Source organism: Rhamphochromis longiceps, linkage group LG19, assembly GCF_057381845.1.
Source record: "Rhamphochromis longiceps isolate RC_006_pf linkage group LG19, R_longiceps_female_GT1.1, whole genome shotgun sequence".
Classification (NCBI taxonomy): Eukaryota; Metazoa; Chordata; class Actinopteri; order Cichliformes; family Cichlidae; genus Rhamphochromis; species Rhamphochromis longiceps.
Window position 1 is genome coordinate 15651215 of NC_140575.1, and position 21343 is coordinate 15672557.

General features: G+C 39.6%; 1 protein-coding gene across 1 annotated transcript in view; it reads right to left on the reverse strand.

Moving 5' to 3' along the window:
* Positions 1-21343, reverse strand: part of LOC146646446 (leucine-rich repeat and fibronectin type-III domain-containing protein 5-like) — a 139111-nt gene that overhangs the window by 17771 nt on the left and 99997 nt on the right. Inside the window, exons 3-8 of the mRNA XM_085391163.1 lie at positions 8153-8377; positions 7791-7919; positions 7525-7705; positions 5750-5905; positions 4629-4885; positions 2535-3002 (exon numbers count right to left, since the gene is read on the reverse strand). Coding sequence (XP_085247289.1) covers positions 2535-3002; positions 4629-4885; positions 5750-5905; positions 7525-7705; positions 7791-7919; positions 8153-8349 — 1388 coding nt within the window. The 5' untranslated portion in view covers positions 8350-8377. The remainder of the gene's footprint in view (positions 1-2534; positions 3003-4628; positions 4886-5749; positions 5906-7524; positions 7706-7790; positions 7920-8152; positions 8378-21343) is intronic.

A 21343-nucleotide genomic window follows, 5' to 3' on the forward strand; every position in this document is an offset into this window, starting at 1 on the left:
TATACATGGTTATGCTCAGGATATGTCAGCCCATTTCTACTGGAAATGCCTTTTGGTTAAACTTTCAGCAAGGAATTTGCATTTGCACTGTTACATTTTTATAAAGCTTTAATGTACATAAAAACCAGCTTCTTGTTTAAGTGAAAATAAATGGAAGGTTGTCTTTTTGCGCTAGTAAATGTTGTGGAGTTGTATTTTGTCTCGCATCAATTATATCGTCGGTTATATCCCTATCGCAAATTTTCAAATATATATCGTGATAAATATTTTTGGCCATATCGCCCTGCTCTACTATTCATCTTTATTTTTTCTCTCTTAAAGCCATGCAGTTTGCTGGGCTGTCTCTCTAACATTAAAGACAAAGAAATTACTCATGTTAATAAAAACTAGAATGCCAGTGAGATTGCTTCTCTGAAGAGAGGTTTACTATGGACTAGACCGGACTCCGCAATAGAAATACAATCCTTAAGCAGCAGGACTGGTGTTAAAACAGCAGTACTGTATCAGTGAACATCTGCCGGTCTCTCAAGTGTCCTTGAGCAAGGCACCAAATCCCTGTGAGCTCCAGGGGTTCTGTTCTGCAGCTGACCCCAATCTCCCTCAGGAAGAAGTAGTGGATTTAGGTTTCCCTGCACAAATCGATACAGAATCAAGTATTATAACTCTTACTTTTCAGTTTTGCAGCAACTAGCAGGGTCATATGGTTAACATAAATGAAAGGGTACACTTGTGAAGATTTAAACCGTCACTCACTGCATTCGACTCACTGGGGAGTAAAGCACAGAAATGTCTATTGTGGCATTGAACCTGAAAAGTAAGAGCCCCACCTGACAGTGACAGTGGGGCCATGTTACCTGTGTCTATCATTCTCTTTCCTGCCTACATTCACAATTTTTTTCCTGCCATCTCCCTTCGTGTTCCATTCATCCTTCTCTTTTCTCCCTCTTTTACTATTCTCTTTTTACCACTCTGTCCCTCCTCTCTGTCTTTGATGTGCAGGTAATGAAAAAGCAGAATCAATTGGCTGCTGCTTTGTGCAAGCAGAGGTGTTGAATGGAAATCAATCCGTTACCTAAAGACAAGGGAACTGCAAAATAACACAGACACACCAAAAACTTCCTACTGAAAAAAGGGAGAGTAAGGGGAAGTGGGGAATATGAAAGGACAGGACGAAAGAATAAGCGATCTAACGAAGAGAGGAATGATCAGCGTGGGTCGTGATAGGCTGTCTAATAACTCCCCCTCTGTGGCCCCACAGAAAGCTGCTTGTTTGTAGTACTTAATGTAGTATTTTGAAGTCTCAAGGTGAAAGTCTAAATGCACAGACTCTGTGCTGTGAATCTAAGCGAGAGCAACAGAACAGCTGTAATGTTATCTTAAAAAGACGGACAGCTATAAACCCTACTTGTCCCGTCTCTGTATGTTACACTTTCTAAACGGGGTTTAGCGACAAAGAATTATGAAGAAAGAAGACTTTCCTGGAAACCAAGGTCACGGTCATGATGACCCAATTGGTCATTCCCGGTGTTCCCGTTGACCATTATGCATATTGATGTACGTGTAGGGATTAGTAGCGATAGGAAAGAGATTTCCCTATGGAAGCTTGAGGTGTTTGCTAATTCCCCCCCTAATTTACTGGAGTAAATATTTGGCTCAAATAACAATCATTCCCTGTGAGACTGATCTAATCTGTGTAATCCTGTGCAAACAACAAAAGTCAAGAAAGGCCAGCAGAGCCCTCGCCGTCAAGGCCATCCTGTTTGAGTCAGCAGGCTGGACTGTTTTGTGTTAGTTTGCGAGATTGTCAAACACTCATGTTTCTTTGCTTTCCATCCTCGTCTCATATCCTTGTTAGTCTAACTTGCCCCGATATGAACTTTTTGTCTGTCCTGTAAGGGAGTAAATAAAGACGGATTATCTGTGCATATGCTCTGATAAAAAACAAGCTTATTGTCTTCCACTTTAGGATTAATTATGCAAATTTCAGACAAGGAAGTGTGTAGGTTGAAAAAAAAAATCCCAGTGAATACATAATCATTTTCATGATCAAACAGAATTGGCAAATACACATTTTTTGTTTGTTTTTTAGGGTATTTTAACCTAGAATTTCCATGGTCATGGCCTCGGTTTGCCCATGTGCATAAATCTCACTTACCTTCAAGCTCATGCAGAGACTTCATAGTGACCTTACAACTCCCACATGTATCCCTTTCACGGCCAGCATTCTTTCTTCGTAGTGCCCCAGTAGCCCACTTGGAGTGGCCTAATAACTCCCTTATAGTCACCTTGCAGTGCCAATATATCAGCCTTGTAGGTATGCCAGTGCCCAGATGCCTTACATTCTCACTTCTCTCCAGCTGTTCCACTTGTATTTCGAGTGAAAACATTTTCCAAGAGGATTATTAAAGTTAGATCTATTCTGATGTAATTTGATCTATGCTGCTCAAGCTTGGCTCATTCTCTCAGTAGGCCACATCATATTCAATTTCTCACTCTGTGTAATGAATGTTATGCAGTGATGCTGTCAAGATTACCTGTAAACCAGTGAGTCATCCTGGCTTCCGTTATACTGTATCTGGAACATCCGAATTCCTGGTATATTCCTCTGGAAGTTGAACTTGATCAGTGCAGTTGATGACGTGGCCTCAGCTGTCACCACCCTCTTATCCACACCACTCTTCACATCACCAGTCACGTTGCTCCCGTTGGCGCCGCCTCGGGTTGACGTGGAAATGTCCGACGATCGCGTGTCAGACTCCTGGATGTTGTTTGTGTTGTTGGAAATGTGCGGGAGTTTGATAATAACCAAATCCACTGTTTGGTGAGCCTCGCCGGCGGGGTTGGAGGAGATACAGGTGAACGAGCCAGTGTCTTGCACCTTACTGATGACAATGTCCAGAGTCCCGTTAGCGTAGACAAGTGTTCTGGAGGAATTAGAGACCAGTTTACCCTCAGGAGAGATCCAGTGAATGGCTGGCTCTGGGTCACCTCTTGCCTTACACCTTAAAAGACAGAAAACCAGTGAATTGAAACTTGAAACAAGACAGCACAGGGACAACAGTACAGTAGAAGCAAATCTTAATGCTTAATGGTTTCTGGAATCCTGCTACTTTTCCTCTGAGACTTGGGTGAAAAGTAAGAGGCTGAAACTTATCTACTATGTTGACAGAGCACATTTGAATTAGAGTACAAATGATAGCCTTTGTACTACAGTTGGTTAGCTAATAATGGAGTAGTATTAGGTTGTAGTAGTATTACTTCTATATTAAAAGGTTTCTGGGTCAATAAAATTATTATAACTCAATGCTGACATTTAAAAATTCCTTGTCTTGGTGTAAAATTAGTAAGTTAAGATACTAAAAAAGTAGTTATTAATTTTTTTTGTGTCATAGTTCATAGCTCTTTTGAGACAGAGATCCAAATAAACAGCCAGAAATGGTATCAACCAGTCAAATTTTATAGCTTAATTCATGTCTCACATGCTATAAACCAAAAAAGAAGAGTCAGAAAAAAACAATGTTCATAATATTCTATTTCATCAAACAAAAAATGGTTTCGCAACAAAGCAGACTCAATTTGAAGGATTCAAATTAGAAACAATCAAAGTGAGGAGCATGTTTGTCAGGGTAATTTAGCTTTCCCCTTTTCTGCAGATAATTACAATTACTGTGAAGTGCTTCAAAAGTTATAGAATAAGAGCTAACAAAAATCACATTTTTAGCTGGAGTCACACTACACATTCTCCACACATGGTTGTTAATGTTAGAAATGAACTAAAAAGGGCTCCTGGGATGTGAAGTTCATTTGAAGTGAAAAAGCGAGAAATGAAAGTGACACAAACACATACATTTAAGCTGTTTCAACCCTAACCCCAGACTTTTTAAAGGGTAAAGATATGCAAATTGCACTGTGTGTGCATTTCTTCAAATTTAATTACTAAAGATTTGTGTTCATTTGTTGACATTTTCTACCAAAGGTTTTTAAAGTTAATTGGTAATTATGTGACAGCGCACCTCAGATGTTGCAGAGGAAAACTTGAGTGGTGAAAAGTGTGTAAAATAATTCCCCCATTTTTTAAAAGCAACAAATAATGGTCACTCTTTTGAGTAACAATATTACTATGATAAAGTAAGTGCTGGGTATAAAAATGTGTTGTCAACACCTAATTACCTAACCATACACTTTCTCCACTTTTTCAATTTCATGAAATAAATTTGTATTGCACAAGATTGTTAGTAGAGAGTATTTCCTTCCCATATGATTGCTGGGTTTTCTCTGAATCTATTATTGTACGATCTACTGTACAATATAAAGCGCCTTGAAGCGACTGTTGTTGTGATTTGGCGCTATATTATATAAATATAACTGAATCGAATTGAATAGAAAAGCTGTTGTTGTCTTGATTTAGTTTTGTCCTGTAAAGTCTTTGGTAATATTTGTGTCTGTCGCTGATGTTTTATGTGTCAGTAAGCAGTGAGGCTTTTCATATTCTTGCATGTTTGTGCAAGTCAGGTGGTTACAGGATGATGGCAAAACTGCACCACATAATAAAAACTTTACTCCCTGATTATTATTGATTTCATAACCACCATATTATGTTTAGATGCAATTCTAGCAAGAACTGATACCTGAGAGCAACTCTCTGGCCTTCAAGGACCCTCATCTCGTGAGAGTATCTGGTGATGAGTGGAGGCTCGCAGAGAAACTCCTCTTCAGGGATGGACCAAAAGTATCGGCCAGACAGGTGCTGGGGTGTGGCACACGTCTCCAGGTCATCCTCCCTGCTCAGCCTTCGCAGCCAAAGTAACTCACAGTTGCAGTGGAGAGGGTTGCCACCGAATGACAGTGCAAAAGAAGAGAGGTGCATCCCTGACATTGCTAGAACCTGGGAGTGCATTAAAAAAATGTAATAATTAGAACAGCAACATTTTTATAGACAATTCCACTACGTTCGGTCGAGTTTGGTCAGTTGAATGTGTGGTTCCTTGCTCCATCATAAACATAAACTACTTAATAATGAGAATTAAGAGAGCTGGAGACTTGTCCTTACATTTGACTCTAGAATACTTTGGTATACAAAGGAGCATGGTCAACTCAATGATTGCAAGGTGCCCAGGACCTGAGGCTGCAAAACAAGTCCAAATAATGGGCTCTCGATTCTATGCATGACAGTTGGTATGGGGTGTCTGTGCAGATAGGCTGTGACTGGTGATCACCAAATGTGGCACTGTGCTTTATGGCCATCAATACTTCTACTCTGGACTCTTCTTTTTAGATAAGAAAGGTTTCCTTCTTTCAAATCTTCCAAACAAACCATACTTTTCACTTTCCTTGTATTTGTACTACTGCAATTTTAACATTTAACATGCTAAATAAGGGCTGCAGAGTCTGAGATGCAGCTGCTGGATTTTTGCAGTTTGTCTGAGCATTGCATGGTCTGATCTTTTGCTGAGATATTCAGTGTGCTCGAGCCCAGCAAAATGCACATACTAACAGTTTTTAGAGGTGGTCACACCTACTTTGATTGCATTTGATTTGCAGCTTTTTTACATTACAGTAAAATAAATTGATTTAATAATTGCACTGAAAAATAGATAAACAGCTTTAGCCTGCTGATTTACAACCTGTTTTTATTTTATTTTGCGTGAATTCCCCAAGGACTTAATTGCCTAAATACGGTGGTATTGTGTGGTAGGCTGTGTTTAATGTTTTTGATTGAATGTGGTGGGAAAGAAAATTCTAAGAATACCTGTGCTCGTTGAAAAAGTGGGTCAGGTGGTAGCTTTTGGAGTTTATTAGAGGTGACATCCAGCCGGTTTAGTTTCTGTAAAAGGGAAAAGGTTCCCTCTGGAATGTATTCCAACATGTTGTGGTCTAAACTCAGCGTGTGGAGGCTTGTCATTCGCTGGATAAATAACAGAATAAAAGAGACATTTATTATTGTTTCTTTCAATGTGGTAAATTTTTCACACATTCGATAATGATAAGGGGAACAGAGCAAGGAAACAAAATGTGTGGTGAAAAAAACCTCTTTTAAAGTTTTAAAGTTGACTATACTTAGTTACCAAGCATTACAGTACTGACATTACCTACTAACACAGGGGTCAGCAACCTTTAACACCCAAAGAGTCATTTGGACCCGATTTCCACGCAAAAGAAAACACTGGGAGCCGCAAATACTTTTTGACATCTAAAATGTACCCAATGCACCCAATATCCTTCGGGGTCAACCTTCAGGATCAATAAAGTTTTATTGAATTGAATTGAATTGAAAAATGAAGATAACACTGTATATATTGTTTTTTACCTTCATGTATGTGTTGCTTATGAAATCCATGAAGTGCTACAGAGAAAGTTACATTTTATTTATGTAATTAACACATTTTGAACTCTTAAAGAAATAAAACAAAAGGAAAGACACCCAGCTGAACTAAAATGATCCATGCAGCAAACAAAAACTGTTGTGAGCCGCCGCCCTTATATCGCCTTTGGGCTTTTGGAGCCTTGACCTGACTTTTAAAAAATAATTTGAAAAAAAGCACTATGCTGCTAAAAAATGAAAAATAGATATTTGCAAAATTCTGCCTAGTATGTATTTTACCTGGTGTGTGGCGGGACGTGGTCTGCAGCGCCGCTGCAGGGGAGGCGAACGCAATCACGCCTTGCCGCCTTTACGTCTGTGCTATCTATGCTGTTGTGTTGGTGTGTGTCAGGCTGTGAGCTGCAAAGCTACAGCCGGCTGTATGCGTACAGCAACCGTGTGTGAAAAGTGGTCAATAAAGAGATGCTGAAAAGCATGTTCATGCAAACATCGTCGGGTCTGCTGTGATGTGTTTACAATGGAATTTCTGGTCCTGAACCTCTGCGCACAGCGTCTGCAAATCGGGGCTGTATGAAGTCACTTTCATCTTTACGCAGGACTGTAAGCTGTCATCTGTGAGGGGTGAGCGGTGTTTGTCTTTAACATTGTTCACGGTGGAGAACAGCTGCTGACATAATGTGGATCCGAAGATCCATAATTGGCCTACCTGGGGTTGAAAGTCTCAATAAATGCACGGTGTATCGGCGGGTATACCGGCTTCCGCGAGTGTGACGCTTATTTTGAGCGATGAAAAAATAATAGAATATAATTTTATTTTTATATTTCAATATCACAATAATCTTCCAATTTAGAACTACAAGTTAAAAAAGAACTAACATAAATAAAATATACTTCAGCTAAATACTTCTATTTTATTTTCCCAAACCACGCGGAGCCGCACTATAAGGACTAAAGAGCCGCATGTGACTCCGGAGCCACAGGTTGCCGACCCCAGATCTAACACATCTTGGCTATCAGTGAAACTGCATATACAGTTATTGAACTGTCAACATAATGACCTCTGCTTAGTCCCAAAGCTCATTTAAGTCTAAAATAAATGCACCCACATTTTTTAAGGACTTTGCCTCGGGATGCTTTTTTTTTCCAATGCCCTCCAGCCAAACAAGCTTCAAAGTAGTGTTGCATGTTAAAGAGGTTCTAACCTGGATGGCCTCCCATGGAATAGTGTCGAGGTTATTGTAACTAAGATCCAATTCTTCTAGTGCCAGCAGGTCATTGAATGCTCCCTGGTGAATCATGACCAGTTGGTTGTTGTTCAGAATCAGGTGATGAAGCTTGGACATCCCACTGAATGTATCATTGCCTATCCTCGTCAGTCGGTTGCTGTGGGAAATTGAAGAGAAATAAAACTTCAGAGAAAACGTATAAATAAGATTTCATATTGTAAGACATTATTTTTAGTTCATACCTGTTGAGGTGCAGGGCTCTGAGGTTTTCCAGATCAGCAAAGGCATGAGGTGTGATGTAGGAGATGGTGTTTCTGGATAATGTCAGGTCCACCAAACGTGTCATGTTTGCAAAATCTTTTCTTTTCACACTTTGGGCAAAGATGAGACAAAAATAAAATATCGTTAAAATGAGGTAACTGCCATACTAGTGACCCACATTACACTTATAAAATACAGTCTAGCGAGAGTGGCAACTCATATAACATCATGTACTGCAGTAATGCAGACGTTCTACCAATAGAGTTTCAACAACAGCTATCGAAGGGTTTTAATGTAAATGGTTTAGTCTCATGAGTATCGTTATTATTGATGTGACGATCACCTTGTGACAAAATTGTCAGCCAGTCGTAGCTCCACTGTATGTCTGTCAATGTTGGGTGGGACAAATAGTAGACCTTTCTTGGCACAGAGGGTTGCCAGGTTGGGTGACAGTATTTGACATACGCAGCGTTTTGGGCATATCTGTGCCCGCACAGCCATAGCGACGGCCAGCATTACACACAGTACCAGCCTTTCCATGGTTACCCCCCGTACCTGGAAACAACACCTAAAATAAATGGAAACAAGACAGACCAAGAGAGAGAAAAAGAGATGTTAATGACATTTGAAATGAGATGCATATAACTAAGTGAACTGGTCCCATCAATTGGCCCCAAACTCCTGGTTTGCAGTCACATACACTTGTTACTGCCATCTGGAGGCCATTTGGATCTGTTTGATATTTAGTAGGAAAGAAGGAAAAACTTATGGCAAAAGTAAAATGTTAAAAACAAATGGAACGTGACAAAGAAACTGAGATAAAACATGCTTCCCCATTCAAAAGTCTTTTTAAAAGGAGAAGGATGTACTTCCTCAAGCTTCTCTGTAATAATACATTATCTATCACCAACTGCACATCCTTTGATATCAACTCAAATAACTGAATGCAAAGATGTATATTAAAAGTCAAGTGTAGATATGATGATGAGTGCAGTACGGAGACAGGTGGCTGGGCCTCTAAAAATCATCTGTGGTGGATTTTTTGTGCACGTTAAAGAATAAAGTGATCAGTCATGGTGATCAGAAAAAAACAACAACTTTATAACCAAACATGACTATGACCACCAAACAAGAAGAGGGTTTTATTAGTCTCATTTATTGCTCAGCAGTGTTATTGTGCATGAACATGAGTGAAAAGGCACACATACTCAGTCATCATTAACAAGCCGCAGTGCTTGTAGTTAATTAGAGTGTTAGTGCGAGAGTGCAGGGTGGTCAGGGAGAGAGAGAAAATCCTCATTAATGGCAACCTTGATTTCAGGTTTGAAGGACATGGGAGAATCACCATTAAACAGATCACAGTACAAACAAGCATGCACACGCAAACATCTACGCATTCACAGAAGAACACAACACAGACATAATGAGGGTGAAACAGAAGTTGAGGATTTGTCTCTGTGAACTTTTCTCACACTTTTTATTTGAACACAAATGCAGCAAAACAATAGAAACAACTTGTATGCTGTGTGTTCCATAATAGGTTTGTTAAGATGTTTTAAAGTTACAACTGGGAATGCTCACTCTCTCATAAGATAACCTATTATAAATAACACACCATGGCATATGTATAGGTAAACTGTTTTATTCATGGCCTGCTACTGCTTTATAAATCAAATCCAAACCAAAAAGGGAAAAATATCCCACAAAACAGATTTTTACACTCTGAGAATCCAAGAAGGGTAAAAACATAAACCTCAACCTCAACAATAACGTCTTAGTTTGGTCTGCTTTGAGAGAATTGCCCATAATATGTCATTACTTTGAAGACTGATTTGTTCCAATCAGTGTCTTTGCAGAGAAGCAGCCAGTTAGTGGAAAGGACATGAGTGCAGAATGAAACAGCAGCAGCATTTGGAGCCATTTCAACAAAAAAATGAATTTTAAGCCAGAGTATTTGCAAAGAAAGCACATGGTACGGCCGGTTCATCTAACCAACTTGCGTAGCTGGTGTTCATACCATTACCCGAGTCCCTGTGTAATAAAGGAGCCGCGCAACCGAATGTCTTGTAGAAAGCAACACGTCTCATCAGTCCTTGGATGTCATTCCCATCACTAACAAGCACACAGTGAAGGTGTTAAAATCAAAATGCTTTTTTGTTCAATTTTGCCTCCATCTGTGGTGTGAATTCATCACTGTGGTGTTCCTGCACTGCACTTCCCAGACATAGACTGTTAGTACAACCAACACTGCTCATGCTAACCTCATAGTTCTCTTGTTTATTCCAAACTGGAACCACATTTTGTTTTTGTCAGATGTATTTTTCCTGGAGAAGAATTACAAGATCCTACCACTTCCAGTCTCTCTGTGGTGGCTTTGTTTTTGTGTATCACTGTTTTTTATTCCATTGTTATCATTTTGTTGTCATACTTAGCCTCTTCATGGTTGTTTTGCAGCTCTTATCTTATCTTATCACATCACTTTGAGGATATTTTATTGCTTTTTCCTTTGTTTTTCTTATGTGTGTTACTTAGGTTGTTCTGCATCCCTTCCTCTCTTGTCTTTTGACTGGAAAAGACAAATCTGAGCCAGGTCTTCTTGACCCTTTGCATGCCTGGGTCTGTGTCCATGTTCAGTTCAGTAATCCTTCCATGGCCATTTAATGTTGGGGTGAGTGTCAGGCTCCTGGGCTTTGGAGCACTGGCCACTACATAACCTACCTGGAGATCAAAAGTATTTTTTGTATCCTACTATTTGCTACTTTTAGATTTTCAAACTACTGTAAATGGCACCTGTATGTTAAGACCAGAGTTTAATAAATTATATAGAGTCGTGTAATATTAACACACTACCCAGGACTGATTACAAAACCATTCACCAATCTGTAGTCTAGTTGTGAGGTCCTCTCTCTGTACTTCTTACATCTGTGTGAAATCACTGACATGAAATTTGCTACGATGTCAGAGGTCGTACAAGTCCAGTTTTTCTTTTCCTCTCTGTTTGAGTGCAGCGAAAGAAGACCAGAAAGATGGAGCAGCAGCTAAATAGATCACCGGATGACTCATATGCTCTGGTGCTACAGAAAGAGCAAGAGAGCGAGCGAGAGACAGCTCTTGACCTTTCTGACACGAAAGCAGATATCACCTCATTAATTACTCTGAGAAATGACTGTAATGAGAATGAACGAGTGAGACAGAGAAATGGAAAGGAAACGGGGAGAATTATCAGAGAGAGTGAGGAGGAAAAAAAGAGCGATCAGAGAGCCAGCTAATTAAAATGAGTGCTGAGGTGTGAAAGAAAAAGGGGGAGAGGGACGAATTTCATTTAGAGAGAGGAGACGAGGCAGGATAGATGAAGAGGACGTTGTTCTGTCACGCTTTGTATGCGATATGCAAACCGTAAAGCCATCCGCTACACAGGAGGGATAAGGTTATATGTCACACACATATAAAAGTGAGCATTTCACCAGCACTGAACTTAATTTTCACACAAACTCTTCTTCACTCGCAACCTGATGTAGCTTGAGGTGACATGTAGGACCACTGGGATCAAATGGAATGGTGAATTAACCAAAGGGATTATGGGTAAGGAAGACAAATTAAGCTCTGTTTGCAGCGATGTGTAAAATACGATTCTGTTTCACACATGTGTGTGCTGCTTTATCCACTTCTTTGAAATCCATCCACCCTGTTCCCCCGAAGGTCTCCCATAAAGCCAGTTTCACCCCTGGCTTGCTCACTGATGAACAACCGGCTTCCCCGGACAGCTCAAATGGATTCTCCACACGCTCCATATGCTGAAACTGATCTCGGGCTGCATTCAAATCTCACAGGGATAACCAGAGGCACAACTTGGCAGTTAAGAGTGGTGGCTTGGAAGTATTCGCACATTCAAACTTCTTTGAAGCTGCGGAGAAGCCACCATTGAAGACTTTTTGAGTGTTTTTTTTCCTCCTGATGAGCTTTTCACACATCCAATAAGCGAGTGATACAAATGTGATCATGCACTTTATGGTAAACCATTTAAATGACACTTTAGCAAATTCTATTCTCAACAAACTAATTCAACTCCCCCAACGCTTTACCACGACCACACAGTTATTAATACGCAATATAATAATAATAGCAATTAGCACAAGCATACATGCTGACAACAATTTCAACCGCTTGTATAGGTTATGTCATAGGGTCAAACAAAGGTTCAACAAAGTTTCCCCGCAGAAATCTAAATCAGACCTTAGACTGCCCATCATTTGAAGCTTGCACGTAAAGTAGGAACTAAGCGCCTAGTCTATTTCTCCAGTGACTTACCACAAAACCTGGCTAAATTTGCAAAAGTGATGCACAAAAGATGAAAGTTAAAAACTACCTGCGATTATTTAAAGTGACTCATTAAATAAAACAGCACCTGTTCCGCTGGTATTCATCTCTGAGTGACTGTTGTAAGTCGAGAGCTCGTAGCAACAATCTTTACCACGTGACGTGGATGTAGCATCAGAAGTAGGAAACTACTCTGACAATCCTAAAGTGTCATCCAGTGGTTTTGCAGGGCTCTTTACTGAGGAGTGTAAGGTAGTTTACTACAGCACTTGTTGTGTTGAAATAGATTATTTATGTCAGTGTTAGGAAAACCCTTCACGCGTTTAAGGGTCCTCCCACAGTCTGAGAGGACTGGGCTCTTGTTGGTGAGAGTGACATTTGTTTACTGCGAAGTATTCTTCCTGACAGGAAAAAATACACTGAAGCTTACAACCTCCAGATATTAAAGTGATATAGAAAATTAGATTACCGCAGGGACTACATTTAAGAACATTAAGCATTAGTTCAGGTGCATCTCAATCACCTATTAGGGAAAATAACATGCAAAGCTCAAGCTAATCTATGACATTACAATAAAGCTGTTGATTTTGTATCATTTGCAGATAATGAGTCTCGCATTTTAGTTATCTGTGGCTTATAACTCACCTCATAGTTCTTCAAAAAAGTAAGTGCAAGATGTTATATCACAGGCCTTTCCTGAATGTTTTCGTTCATTTGGAATATCCCTGAGTTATTATACAGTGGGGCAAACAAGTATTTAGTCAGCCACCGATTGTGCAAGTTCCCCCACCTAAAATGATGACAGAGGTCAGTAATTTGCACCAGAGGTACACTTCAACTGTGAGAGACAGAATGTGAAAAAAAAAAAATCCATGAATCCACATGGTAGGATTTGTAAAGAATTTATTCGTAAATCAGGGTGGAAAATAAGTATTTGGTCAATAACAAAAATACAACTCAATACTTTGTAACATAACCTTTGTTGGCAATAACAGAGGTCAAACGTTTACTATAGGTCTTTACCAGGTTTGCACACACAGTAGCTGGTATTCTGGCCCATTCCTCCATGCAGATCTTCTCGAGAGCAGTGATGTTTTGGGGCTGTCGCCGAGCAACACGGACTTTCAACTCCCGTCACTGATTTTCTATGGGGTTGAGGTCTGGAGACTGGCTAGGCCACTCCAGGACTTTCAAATGCTTCTTACGGAGCCACTCCTTTGTTGCCCGGGCGGTGTGTTTTGGATCATTGTCATGTTGGAAGACCCAGCCTCGTTTCATCTTCAAAGTTCTCACTGATGGAAGGAGGTTTTGGCTCAAAATCTCACGATACATGGCCCCATTCATTCTGTCCTTAACACGGATCAGTCGTCCTGTCCCCTTGGCAGAAAAACAGCCCCATAGCATGATGTTTCCACCCCCATGCTTCACAGTAGATATGGTGTTCTTGGGATGCAACTCAGTATTCTTCTTCCTCCAAACACGACGAGTTGAGTTTATACCAAAAAGTTCTACTTTGGTTTCATCTGACCACATGACATTCTCCCAATCCTCTGCTGTATCATCCATGTGCTCTCTGGCAAACTTCAGACGGGCCTGGACATGCACTGGCTTCAGCAGCGGAACACGTCTGGCACTGCGGGATTTGATTCCCTGCCGTTGTAGTGTGTTACTGATGGTGACCAGGTCATTCACCAGGTCCCCCCGTGTGGTTCTGGGATCTTTGCTGACCGTTCTCATGATCATTTTGACCCCACGGGATGAGATCTTGCGTGGAGCCCCAGATCGAGGGAGATTATCAGTGGTCTTGTATGTCTTCCATTTTCTGATGATTGCTCCCACAGTTGATTTTTTCACACCAAGCTGCTTGCCTATTGTAGATTCACTCTTCCCAGTCTGGTGCAGGTCTACAATACTTTTCCTGGTGTCCTTCGAAAGCTCTTTGGTCTTGGCCATGGCGGAGTTTGGAGTCTGACTGTTTGAGGCTGTGGACAGGTGTATTTTATACAGATGGTGAGTTCAAACAGGTGCCATTCATACAGGTAACGAGTGGGGGACAGAAAAGCTTCTTACAGAAGACGTTACAGGTCTGTGAGAGCCAGAGATTTTCCATGTTTGAGGTGACCAAATACTTATTTTCCACCCTGATTTACGAATAAATTCTTTACAAATCCTACCATGTGGATTCATGGATTTTTTTTCACATTCTGTCTCTCACAGTTGAAGTGTACCTCTGGTGCAAATTACTGACCTCTGTCATCATTTTAAGTGGGGGAACTTGCACAATCGGTGGCTGACTAAATACTTTTTTGCCCCACTGTAACTGAAGTATCTTATGATGTACCCCAGTTTTAAAAGTTTCCCTTATGGTGTAAGATCAACATCAGATATTATAATGAAATCCTTTCAGTGAATTTGTTGCTGTTACATGTGTTAGTTATCGTAAATCCACTTTATACAACTCGCCTCGTTCCCCCATTCATACAAGCACTTTTTCTATGTTTTTTTCCTTTCTATTAAAGTGCTTTTATCTAACTTTCATACACATTCACACTCTGATGGATGCATCAGTGAGCGACTTGGGTTTAATATCTTGCCCAATATTTGGAGCAGCCAGACATCAAACCACCAACCTTCCAGATTAGTCGATGACCTGCACCACCTCAGACAGCCACCAGGTAAGAACAAGCAAGCATTTTTTCTTTGATCTGGATGAATTCACGTTTTTAATCATTTAAAGTTTTCAAGCTGACTCGAGGATGACAAAAAAGAGAGGTTGACTTCAGAGTTGTTCTGTAGCTTTTAACCACATTGCATCAGATTATTGACACAGAAATGATCACATTTAATTTTCTGTTTTTTCAGCACATTAAAGAGAATATAGCCCAGCAGATTCTACCCTACTTTTGAAGTTTCCAACTAAAGTAACAGCCCCAAAATCCAGCAAGACATGTCTTCAGAATGTAATTCAAAATAATAACCTTGAACTCTGTGGATAAAAAACGTGTGAGAATTTTTGTCCTAAACACTAAACGAGAAGGATTTTTCTTTTTTAAAGGTTTTATTTTAGCCTCTTCCAAACTGCAATTCAGCTGCAACCCTACCGAATGGGATGCAACAGAAATAAAGCAAAGCATTGTATCCACTTTAATATTTACTGATGGGCCATGCTTGGAAACTTTCTAAAAGTGGCAGCGGGTCAATAACATAACCTTGTACAGGAATCACCAGGGTGGAAAGGGTTAAAGTGCTCGTAGATATTGCCACTGGGAGCTCATGTGACATGATTGAGAGCTCCAGAGCAGTTAATATGTGGACCCTGTGTTTTCTTTAGCTCGGCACGAGACATGAGCCATACACACTAAATGACAATAAATGCAACTTATTTGTGGTTATTCACGTTAATAATGATGTCAGATCGAATCAAAAAAGATTTGTTGTGTTTTGTGTGTTCTTTTTTGACTTGGAAAAGCATGTTGGAAAAAAGCTCCCACTTCCCTGTTAATTTCACTCATTAATGCAACTAAGCACTTGCAGGAAATGCACCCACCTATTAAAGAAGGATCTGGGTCAATCGAAACAAAATTTAAGCTAAATGCAACAACATCCAGCGCTAGTATTTGCATGCTCACAGACTTTAAGAGAATTAAAGCTTGTAGGTTATACTTGTTGTTGCTGGAAATACCTTTCAGCTTCTGTTTTTCATTTTGTCAATCAAATTAATAGCTTACATGGTCTTCTGTGGCTACAAGCCTGCACCTTTCATGGCTTATACCAGCATCTAATGCATAACAAAATGCACCAATGCCCAGACCACTTAAAGCAAGGGTGTCCAAACTTTTTTCACTGCGGGTCACATACATAAAAATATAGGAGGGGCTGGGCCACCTACTAGAAATTAGGTATATAACCTTAACTTTAGTGTATTAAAGTTAGAAAAATCACTTAAAAGTGATCGAATATGTTATATTGTTGAATATAATTAAAGACAAAACTGCCTTCATCACAGCTTTCCATAAGCACAGCTTCATCAGACAGTTGCAGTTTAATGTTGGCTGACAAGTCTTCAGTGCGTCGCACAACTGTATCTCTGGACATGCTGACGTTGTTGAAGTCCTGCACTTTTTCCGGGCACATTATTTCAGTGACTTTAACGAGGCCGTGTTTTATGAGGTCTCCATCTGAGACAGGCTTGCCATGTCTTGCGATGAGTTGGGCGACCTCATAGCTGGCTATTGGAGCCTTTTCCTGGACAATTTGAGCACGAAAAAAATACTGTTGCTGGCCCCGCAGGAGAGCTACCATTTGCTTTAATTTCTGCTCTCGCTCAGCACCAGTGTAGGATGCATAGGCCTGATGTTTGGTTTCATAATGAGGTCGTACATTATACTATTTCATAACTGCCACAGTTTCAGTGCAGATCAAACAGACACACTTCCCCTTGAATTCTTTGAAGAAATATTCACTCTCCCACCGTGTCTGAAATTCTCTGCATTCACTTTCTACCTTTCGCTTCTTTGGTTCTGTTTAGTAACTTGGGGTACATTTCTTCTGTGATTGTCCTTTTAGGTGGAGCAACTGCCTTGATCAACAGCAGCTCCCCATGATGTTAAAACTAAGAAGTGCAATACACTCAAGCAAAAGTTGATGTGCGGCCATATTCTATTCTATTTATAAAATTACTTGTGGGCCAATTAAAAATGGCCCGCGGGTCACAGTTGGCCCGCGGGCCGGAGTTTGGACACCCCTGACTTAACGTAACCTGCTGGCTTTGTGTTCTCTCTCCTGCACCGTTTGCTTTGTTTTTCTGTGCGTCCACTGAAGTAAACCTTATGCTTAAGCTAATGGTTTACTCACTTGAACAACAGGGGTCAGCAGCTGCCTAAATACATCACAATTACTCTTTATTCAATTAGTGCACTGTGAGAACGTAGCGCTGAGTAGGCCTAAACACACACACACAGGAAAATGAATCCCAGCCGCACCAAGACTTAAGTCTAATCTGTATGCATGCTTTGCATTTAAAACAGATACTCGATACCTTCTGTGTACATACAGACACACATTAATTATAATAGTGATAGATTTGCTAAAGATTCCACTTAATAATTTTAAAAAATATCAACCTAACCTAAAAATGTGTTAAAACATTCTTCAATTAACCTTTTCATCTCAGTGGTCAATGTGCAAAAAACAGGCTTTATCAATCACTAAAATACAAACTACCACTACTTGTGGTGATGCATTTATCTGAGAAGCCTGTTGGTACTAGTATGAGATGAGCAGTGAAGCAGGTTTAACACCATAGTTCCCACAAACACTATCCTGAAAAGACTGTTAGAATGCATAACTTGAACAAAGAAAGGCTGTAATATAAATATTTTTTATATACTGTAAAGAAAAAAAAACAATAAGACCAACTTATATCAGGATTGAATGGAGTGCCACCTTTGCAGGTAATATTCAGGTTGACCATTTTAATCCATAATTGTATAGTTAAGCTTAATATTTTGGTATTGGGATAAGGACTAATCTGTGTAACAACAGTCATGGAAACTAGATTATAAATGTTCATAAATAATATGGAGCAGGTACAGTTTTCAACTGCGAGTACCTAAAATTACCTAAAAAACAAAAAAACAAATGCCGCTGGATACTCGTTACTACTGCAACAGTGTTCAAGAAAGGGATGTATGCTTCTGTTTGCAGCAGGTGAACACATTGTGCAATCCATTTTTTATACTTCTGGTCTTTGTGGCATTTAAAAAACGTGAGTTTTGTATATAAATATCTCTCATTCCCAGCTATATGTATTACCAGAACAACTGCTGGTTAGGAAAGGGGTTTACTGAACAGTCTATTTCAGTCTCTCCACCTGACTTTATACTGAATTCATTCTGCACATGCATGTTTTCATTGCATTAAGGATGAAAAATCCTCCTTAAGCCTGCCTCCTGTCCTGCATCACAATCTCCGCTTCATGACAGAATTGGATTTAATGGTTCAAATCAAACCAATCAAAGGCAGATACAGCCAGCTGGATGATTTATAGGAGTACACGAGCTGCCCGAAATTCAAGATGATCACCGCCAAGGTCATTCTGGTAGGAGTGGAACGTGAGAACACACACATGCCCAAAAGCCATAGGCGACACACTGATGTGGAAGCATGTTTAATGCATGCACACAGAAATGTATACTAGATGTACTATCCTGAGACATGTATTGATTTTAGATTCAGTTATAAATGCACTGGCTTCTGTTTTTGTATGACTGAGAACAGAAGAGAAGCAGTAAAAGGAAGAAAGCAGTGAGACAGTAAGATTTGTAACATGAGATCTTGGCGGTTTGGTGCTTTAAGTGCCTGATTCATGGAGAAGCTGTGTAATATCTGGTCTACAATTCTATTTCTGCAACATTGCATCACACCACTATTTTTCAAGAGACAGCAAAGTATCACTGAATGGATGCACCCTCATGTTCACAATACACTTTCTATGCTATAAAATCTGTCAAAATGCACACAGATGCATATATCAAAGCGGCTGAAGACACTGTGTAAAACTGTCTCAGCTCATTATTTTATGAGGTATCAATGACGTTTGGTGACTGTGGTTTAGATTAGAATGCATTCTGTATTAAGATAAAATCTTGAATGAGGCTAACTGGAAACTAACTGGAAAGCTAATTGGATTGTTATATTCAGAACAAAATACTTCAGAAATTGATCCCAGAAGATGAATCCCACTCACATTGGTGATGTCCTGAATTTTTCGAATCTGATATGTTAAACCATCGTTTTACTCATTTATTTCACATGCAGATTAAGATTTTGCATTTGAAATGATAAAGCATCCCATGGATTGCCTTGATGTTCACTGTAGTATACTTAGGTGATCCTTGGATTTAGATGTAGCATCAGGATTGGGCCAAGTATGTACAACATTTTAAAACATAAAAACATCCATAAAAGAAATGAGACTGTCAAAATCCTCAGTTGTACTTTTTGTTGGCAATGTCTGCAATTTAACATTTTGTGATTTAGCACAGTGATTTATTTTTGGGTGTTTTTGTTTTGTCATCCTAACAAAAAATGTTTTTATTCCATCAATTCGCAGGAAACACTTTAAAACCTCTAACATGTGTTAAAATAGTCGTGCATGTTCAAAACAAACAATTTATTTTGAGTACACCCAGTAAAAATCTAGGCTTTCACAATATGAAAACAATAATGGTTCCTAAATGCCCAGAGCTACTGTATGTGTAATGCAGGGTTGGTAAATAATAATTGCTATTTATGGCTGTGAGTATAGCTCGAAGGCCTTTTGGTGATCTTCTGCAAAGCTCTCTTAAGATTAACAAGCTTTGTTTCTGCTGGGCATCATTTTTTCTGAGTGCATGCAACAGGTGAATAAAAGAAGCATTTATGACTCATAGTCACAGGATGAAAAGTGACTGAGTCTCCTTTGAAAAGCATTCCCTTGATTTTGAATAAAGGCAGTTTGGAGACCGTTATGAAGAATTTTCTCGAAAAATATTCTCTGTACTAGTGCAGCACACAGATGAGGGTGCTTTTAGATTAAAATTGTGAATACATATGATAACAGAACGATGTGGATTGAAGCAAAGAAGGGCTCACTTCAATTTCATCAATTCATATTTAATACCTGCTTTCCTGCTCATGGCCATGAGGTCTAGCTCAATTGGAAATTCTTAACCTTGAGAACAAAATTCCTGGTTGTTTAATTTTAACTGAAAAAAAAATGAACAATCCTTCCAAAAATGTAAGGCTTAAAAGACTCATTAATAGCTTCTGCCTAATCAAAACTGCAACAGTGCATAAATAACAGCCTTAGATTAAGGTGTTTACTTTTACGCTGAAATAAAGAGTACCATTTATCTCACTGTCATCTAAATTTTTATATCACATACCACACGCATCCCATACTTGAAGCACAGGTATGTATGTTTCTTTCATTCTATTAATCTATACCACCTTTACAGATGCACCTCATTTTCATATACTCGTACATGTATATATGAGAAGAAATTAGAAGGACACACCTAACATATCTAAACTCTCTTATGTATGTCCCTTTACAGTGACAAGTCCCACCCAATATAGTTAAAATGAGAGCCATTACCAACTTTTGGAAGATTGGCAAACCAAGAGAAGGGAAGCATCTGCTGCCTACAACTATGACTTTCTGTTACATTCAAGCAAGTACACGTTAAAAAAATTAAGGATATTTTAACCTACAAAATGGCACAAAGGAAATATAGACAAAAAAGTGTCGACAATATTGGAGGGAGAGTGGATATTTGAGGATTCAAGAACAAGGGTGATGTGCAGAGCTGTAGTAACTACAGAGGGATAAAGCAGATGAGCCATGACGCGAGGCAAGAGAGGTGACAACAGTGAGCAGCAGCATGGCTTCATGTCGAGAAAGAGCACTACAAATGTGATGTTTGCTTTGAGAGTGTTGTCGGAGAAGTGTAGAGAAGGTCAGAATGAGCTGCACTGTGTCTTTGTAAATGTAGAGAAATCACATGATAGGGTCCCAAAAGACGAACTGTTGCACTGTCATGAGTGGCAGATAAATTGGTGAGGGTTGTGTAGGACTTGTATGAGGATAGTGAGACAGTGATGAGACTTGAAGAGGTGGAGATATGATTTGGAGAGAAGAGGAATGAGTTCAAATACCTGGGGTCAACAATACAACGCAATCAACTATGCGAAGAGACGCAAAGAAGAGAGCGCCCTCCATCCACTCCCCCCACTTAGGAAACCTGCTATGATTTATGGTTTGCAGAAAGTGGCATTAACACAAAGGAAACAGGCAGAGATGGAGATGGAGAGTTAGAAAGGAGTATATCACAGGGACAACTCACGTTGAGCAGTTTGCATATCCTGAACAAAGGGCGGTGAAAATGGAGCTCCCAGGCAGGAGAAAAAAAACCTCAGAGGAGGTTTACAAATGTAATGATAGAGGATAGAGAAGACTGGAGTGACAAAGGTGGATGCTTTGGACTAAAATGGAAGCGAGATTAATTCAAATTAAAACCATGTAGGTTGTTATGGTGTAACATTTATTTCAATATACAAAAACATTTTTAAAAATGTGTCTTTCTCAATATTAATACTGATACATGCTTAATTAGAAAATAGTCGCGTGTCAGTAATACACTTTTATTGCTAAAAAAATTATGTACTGTAAATG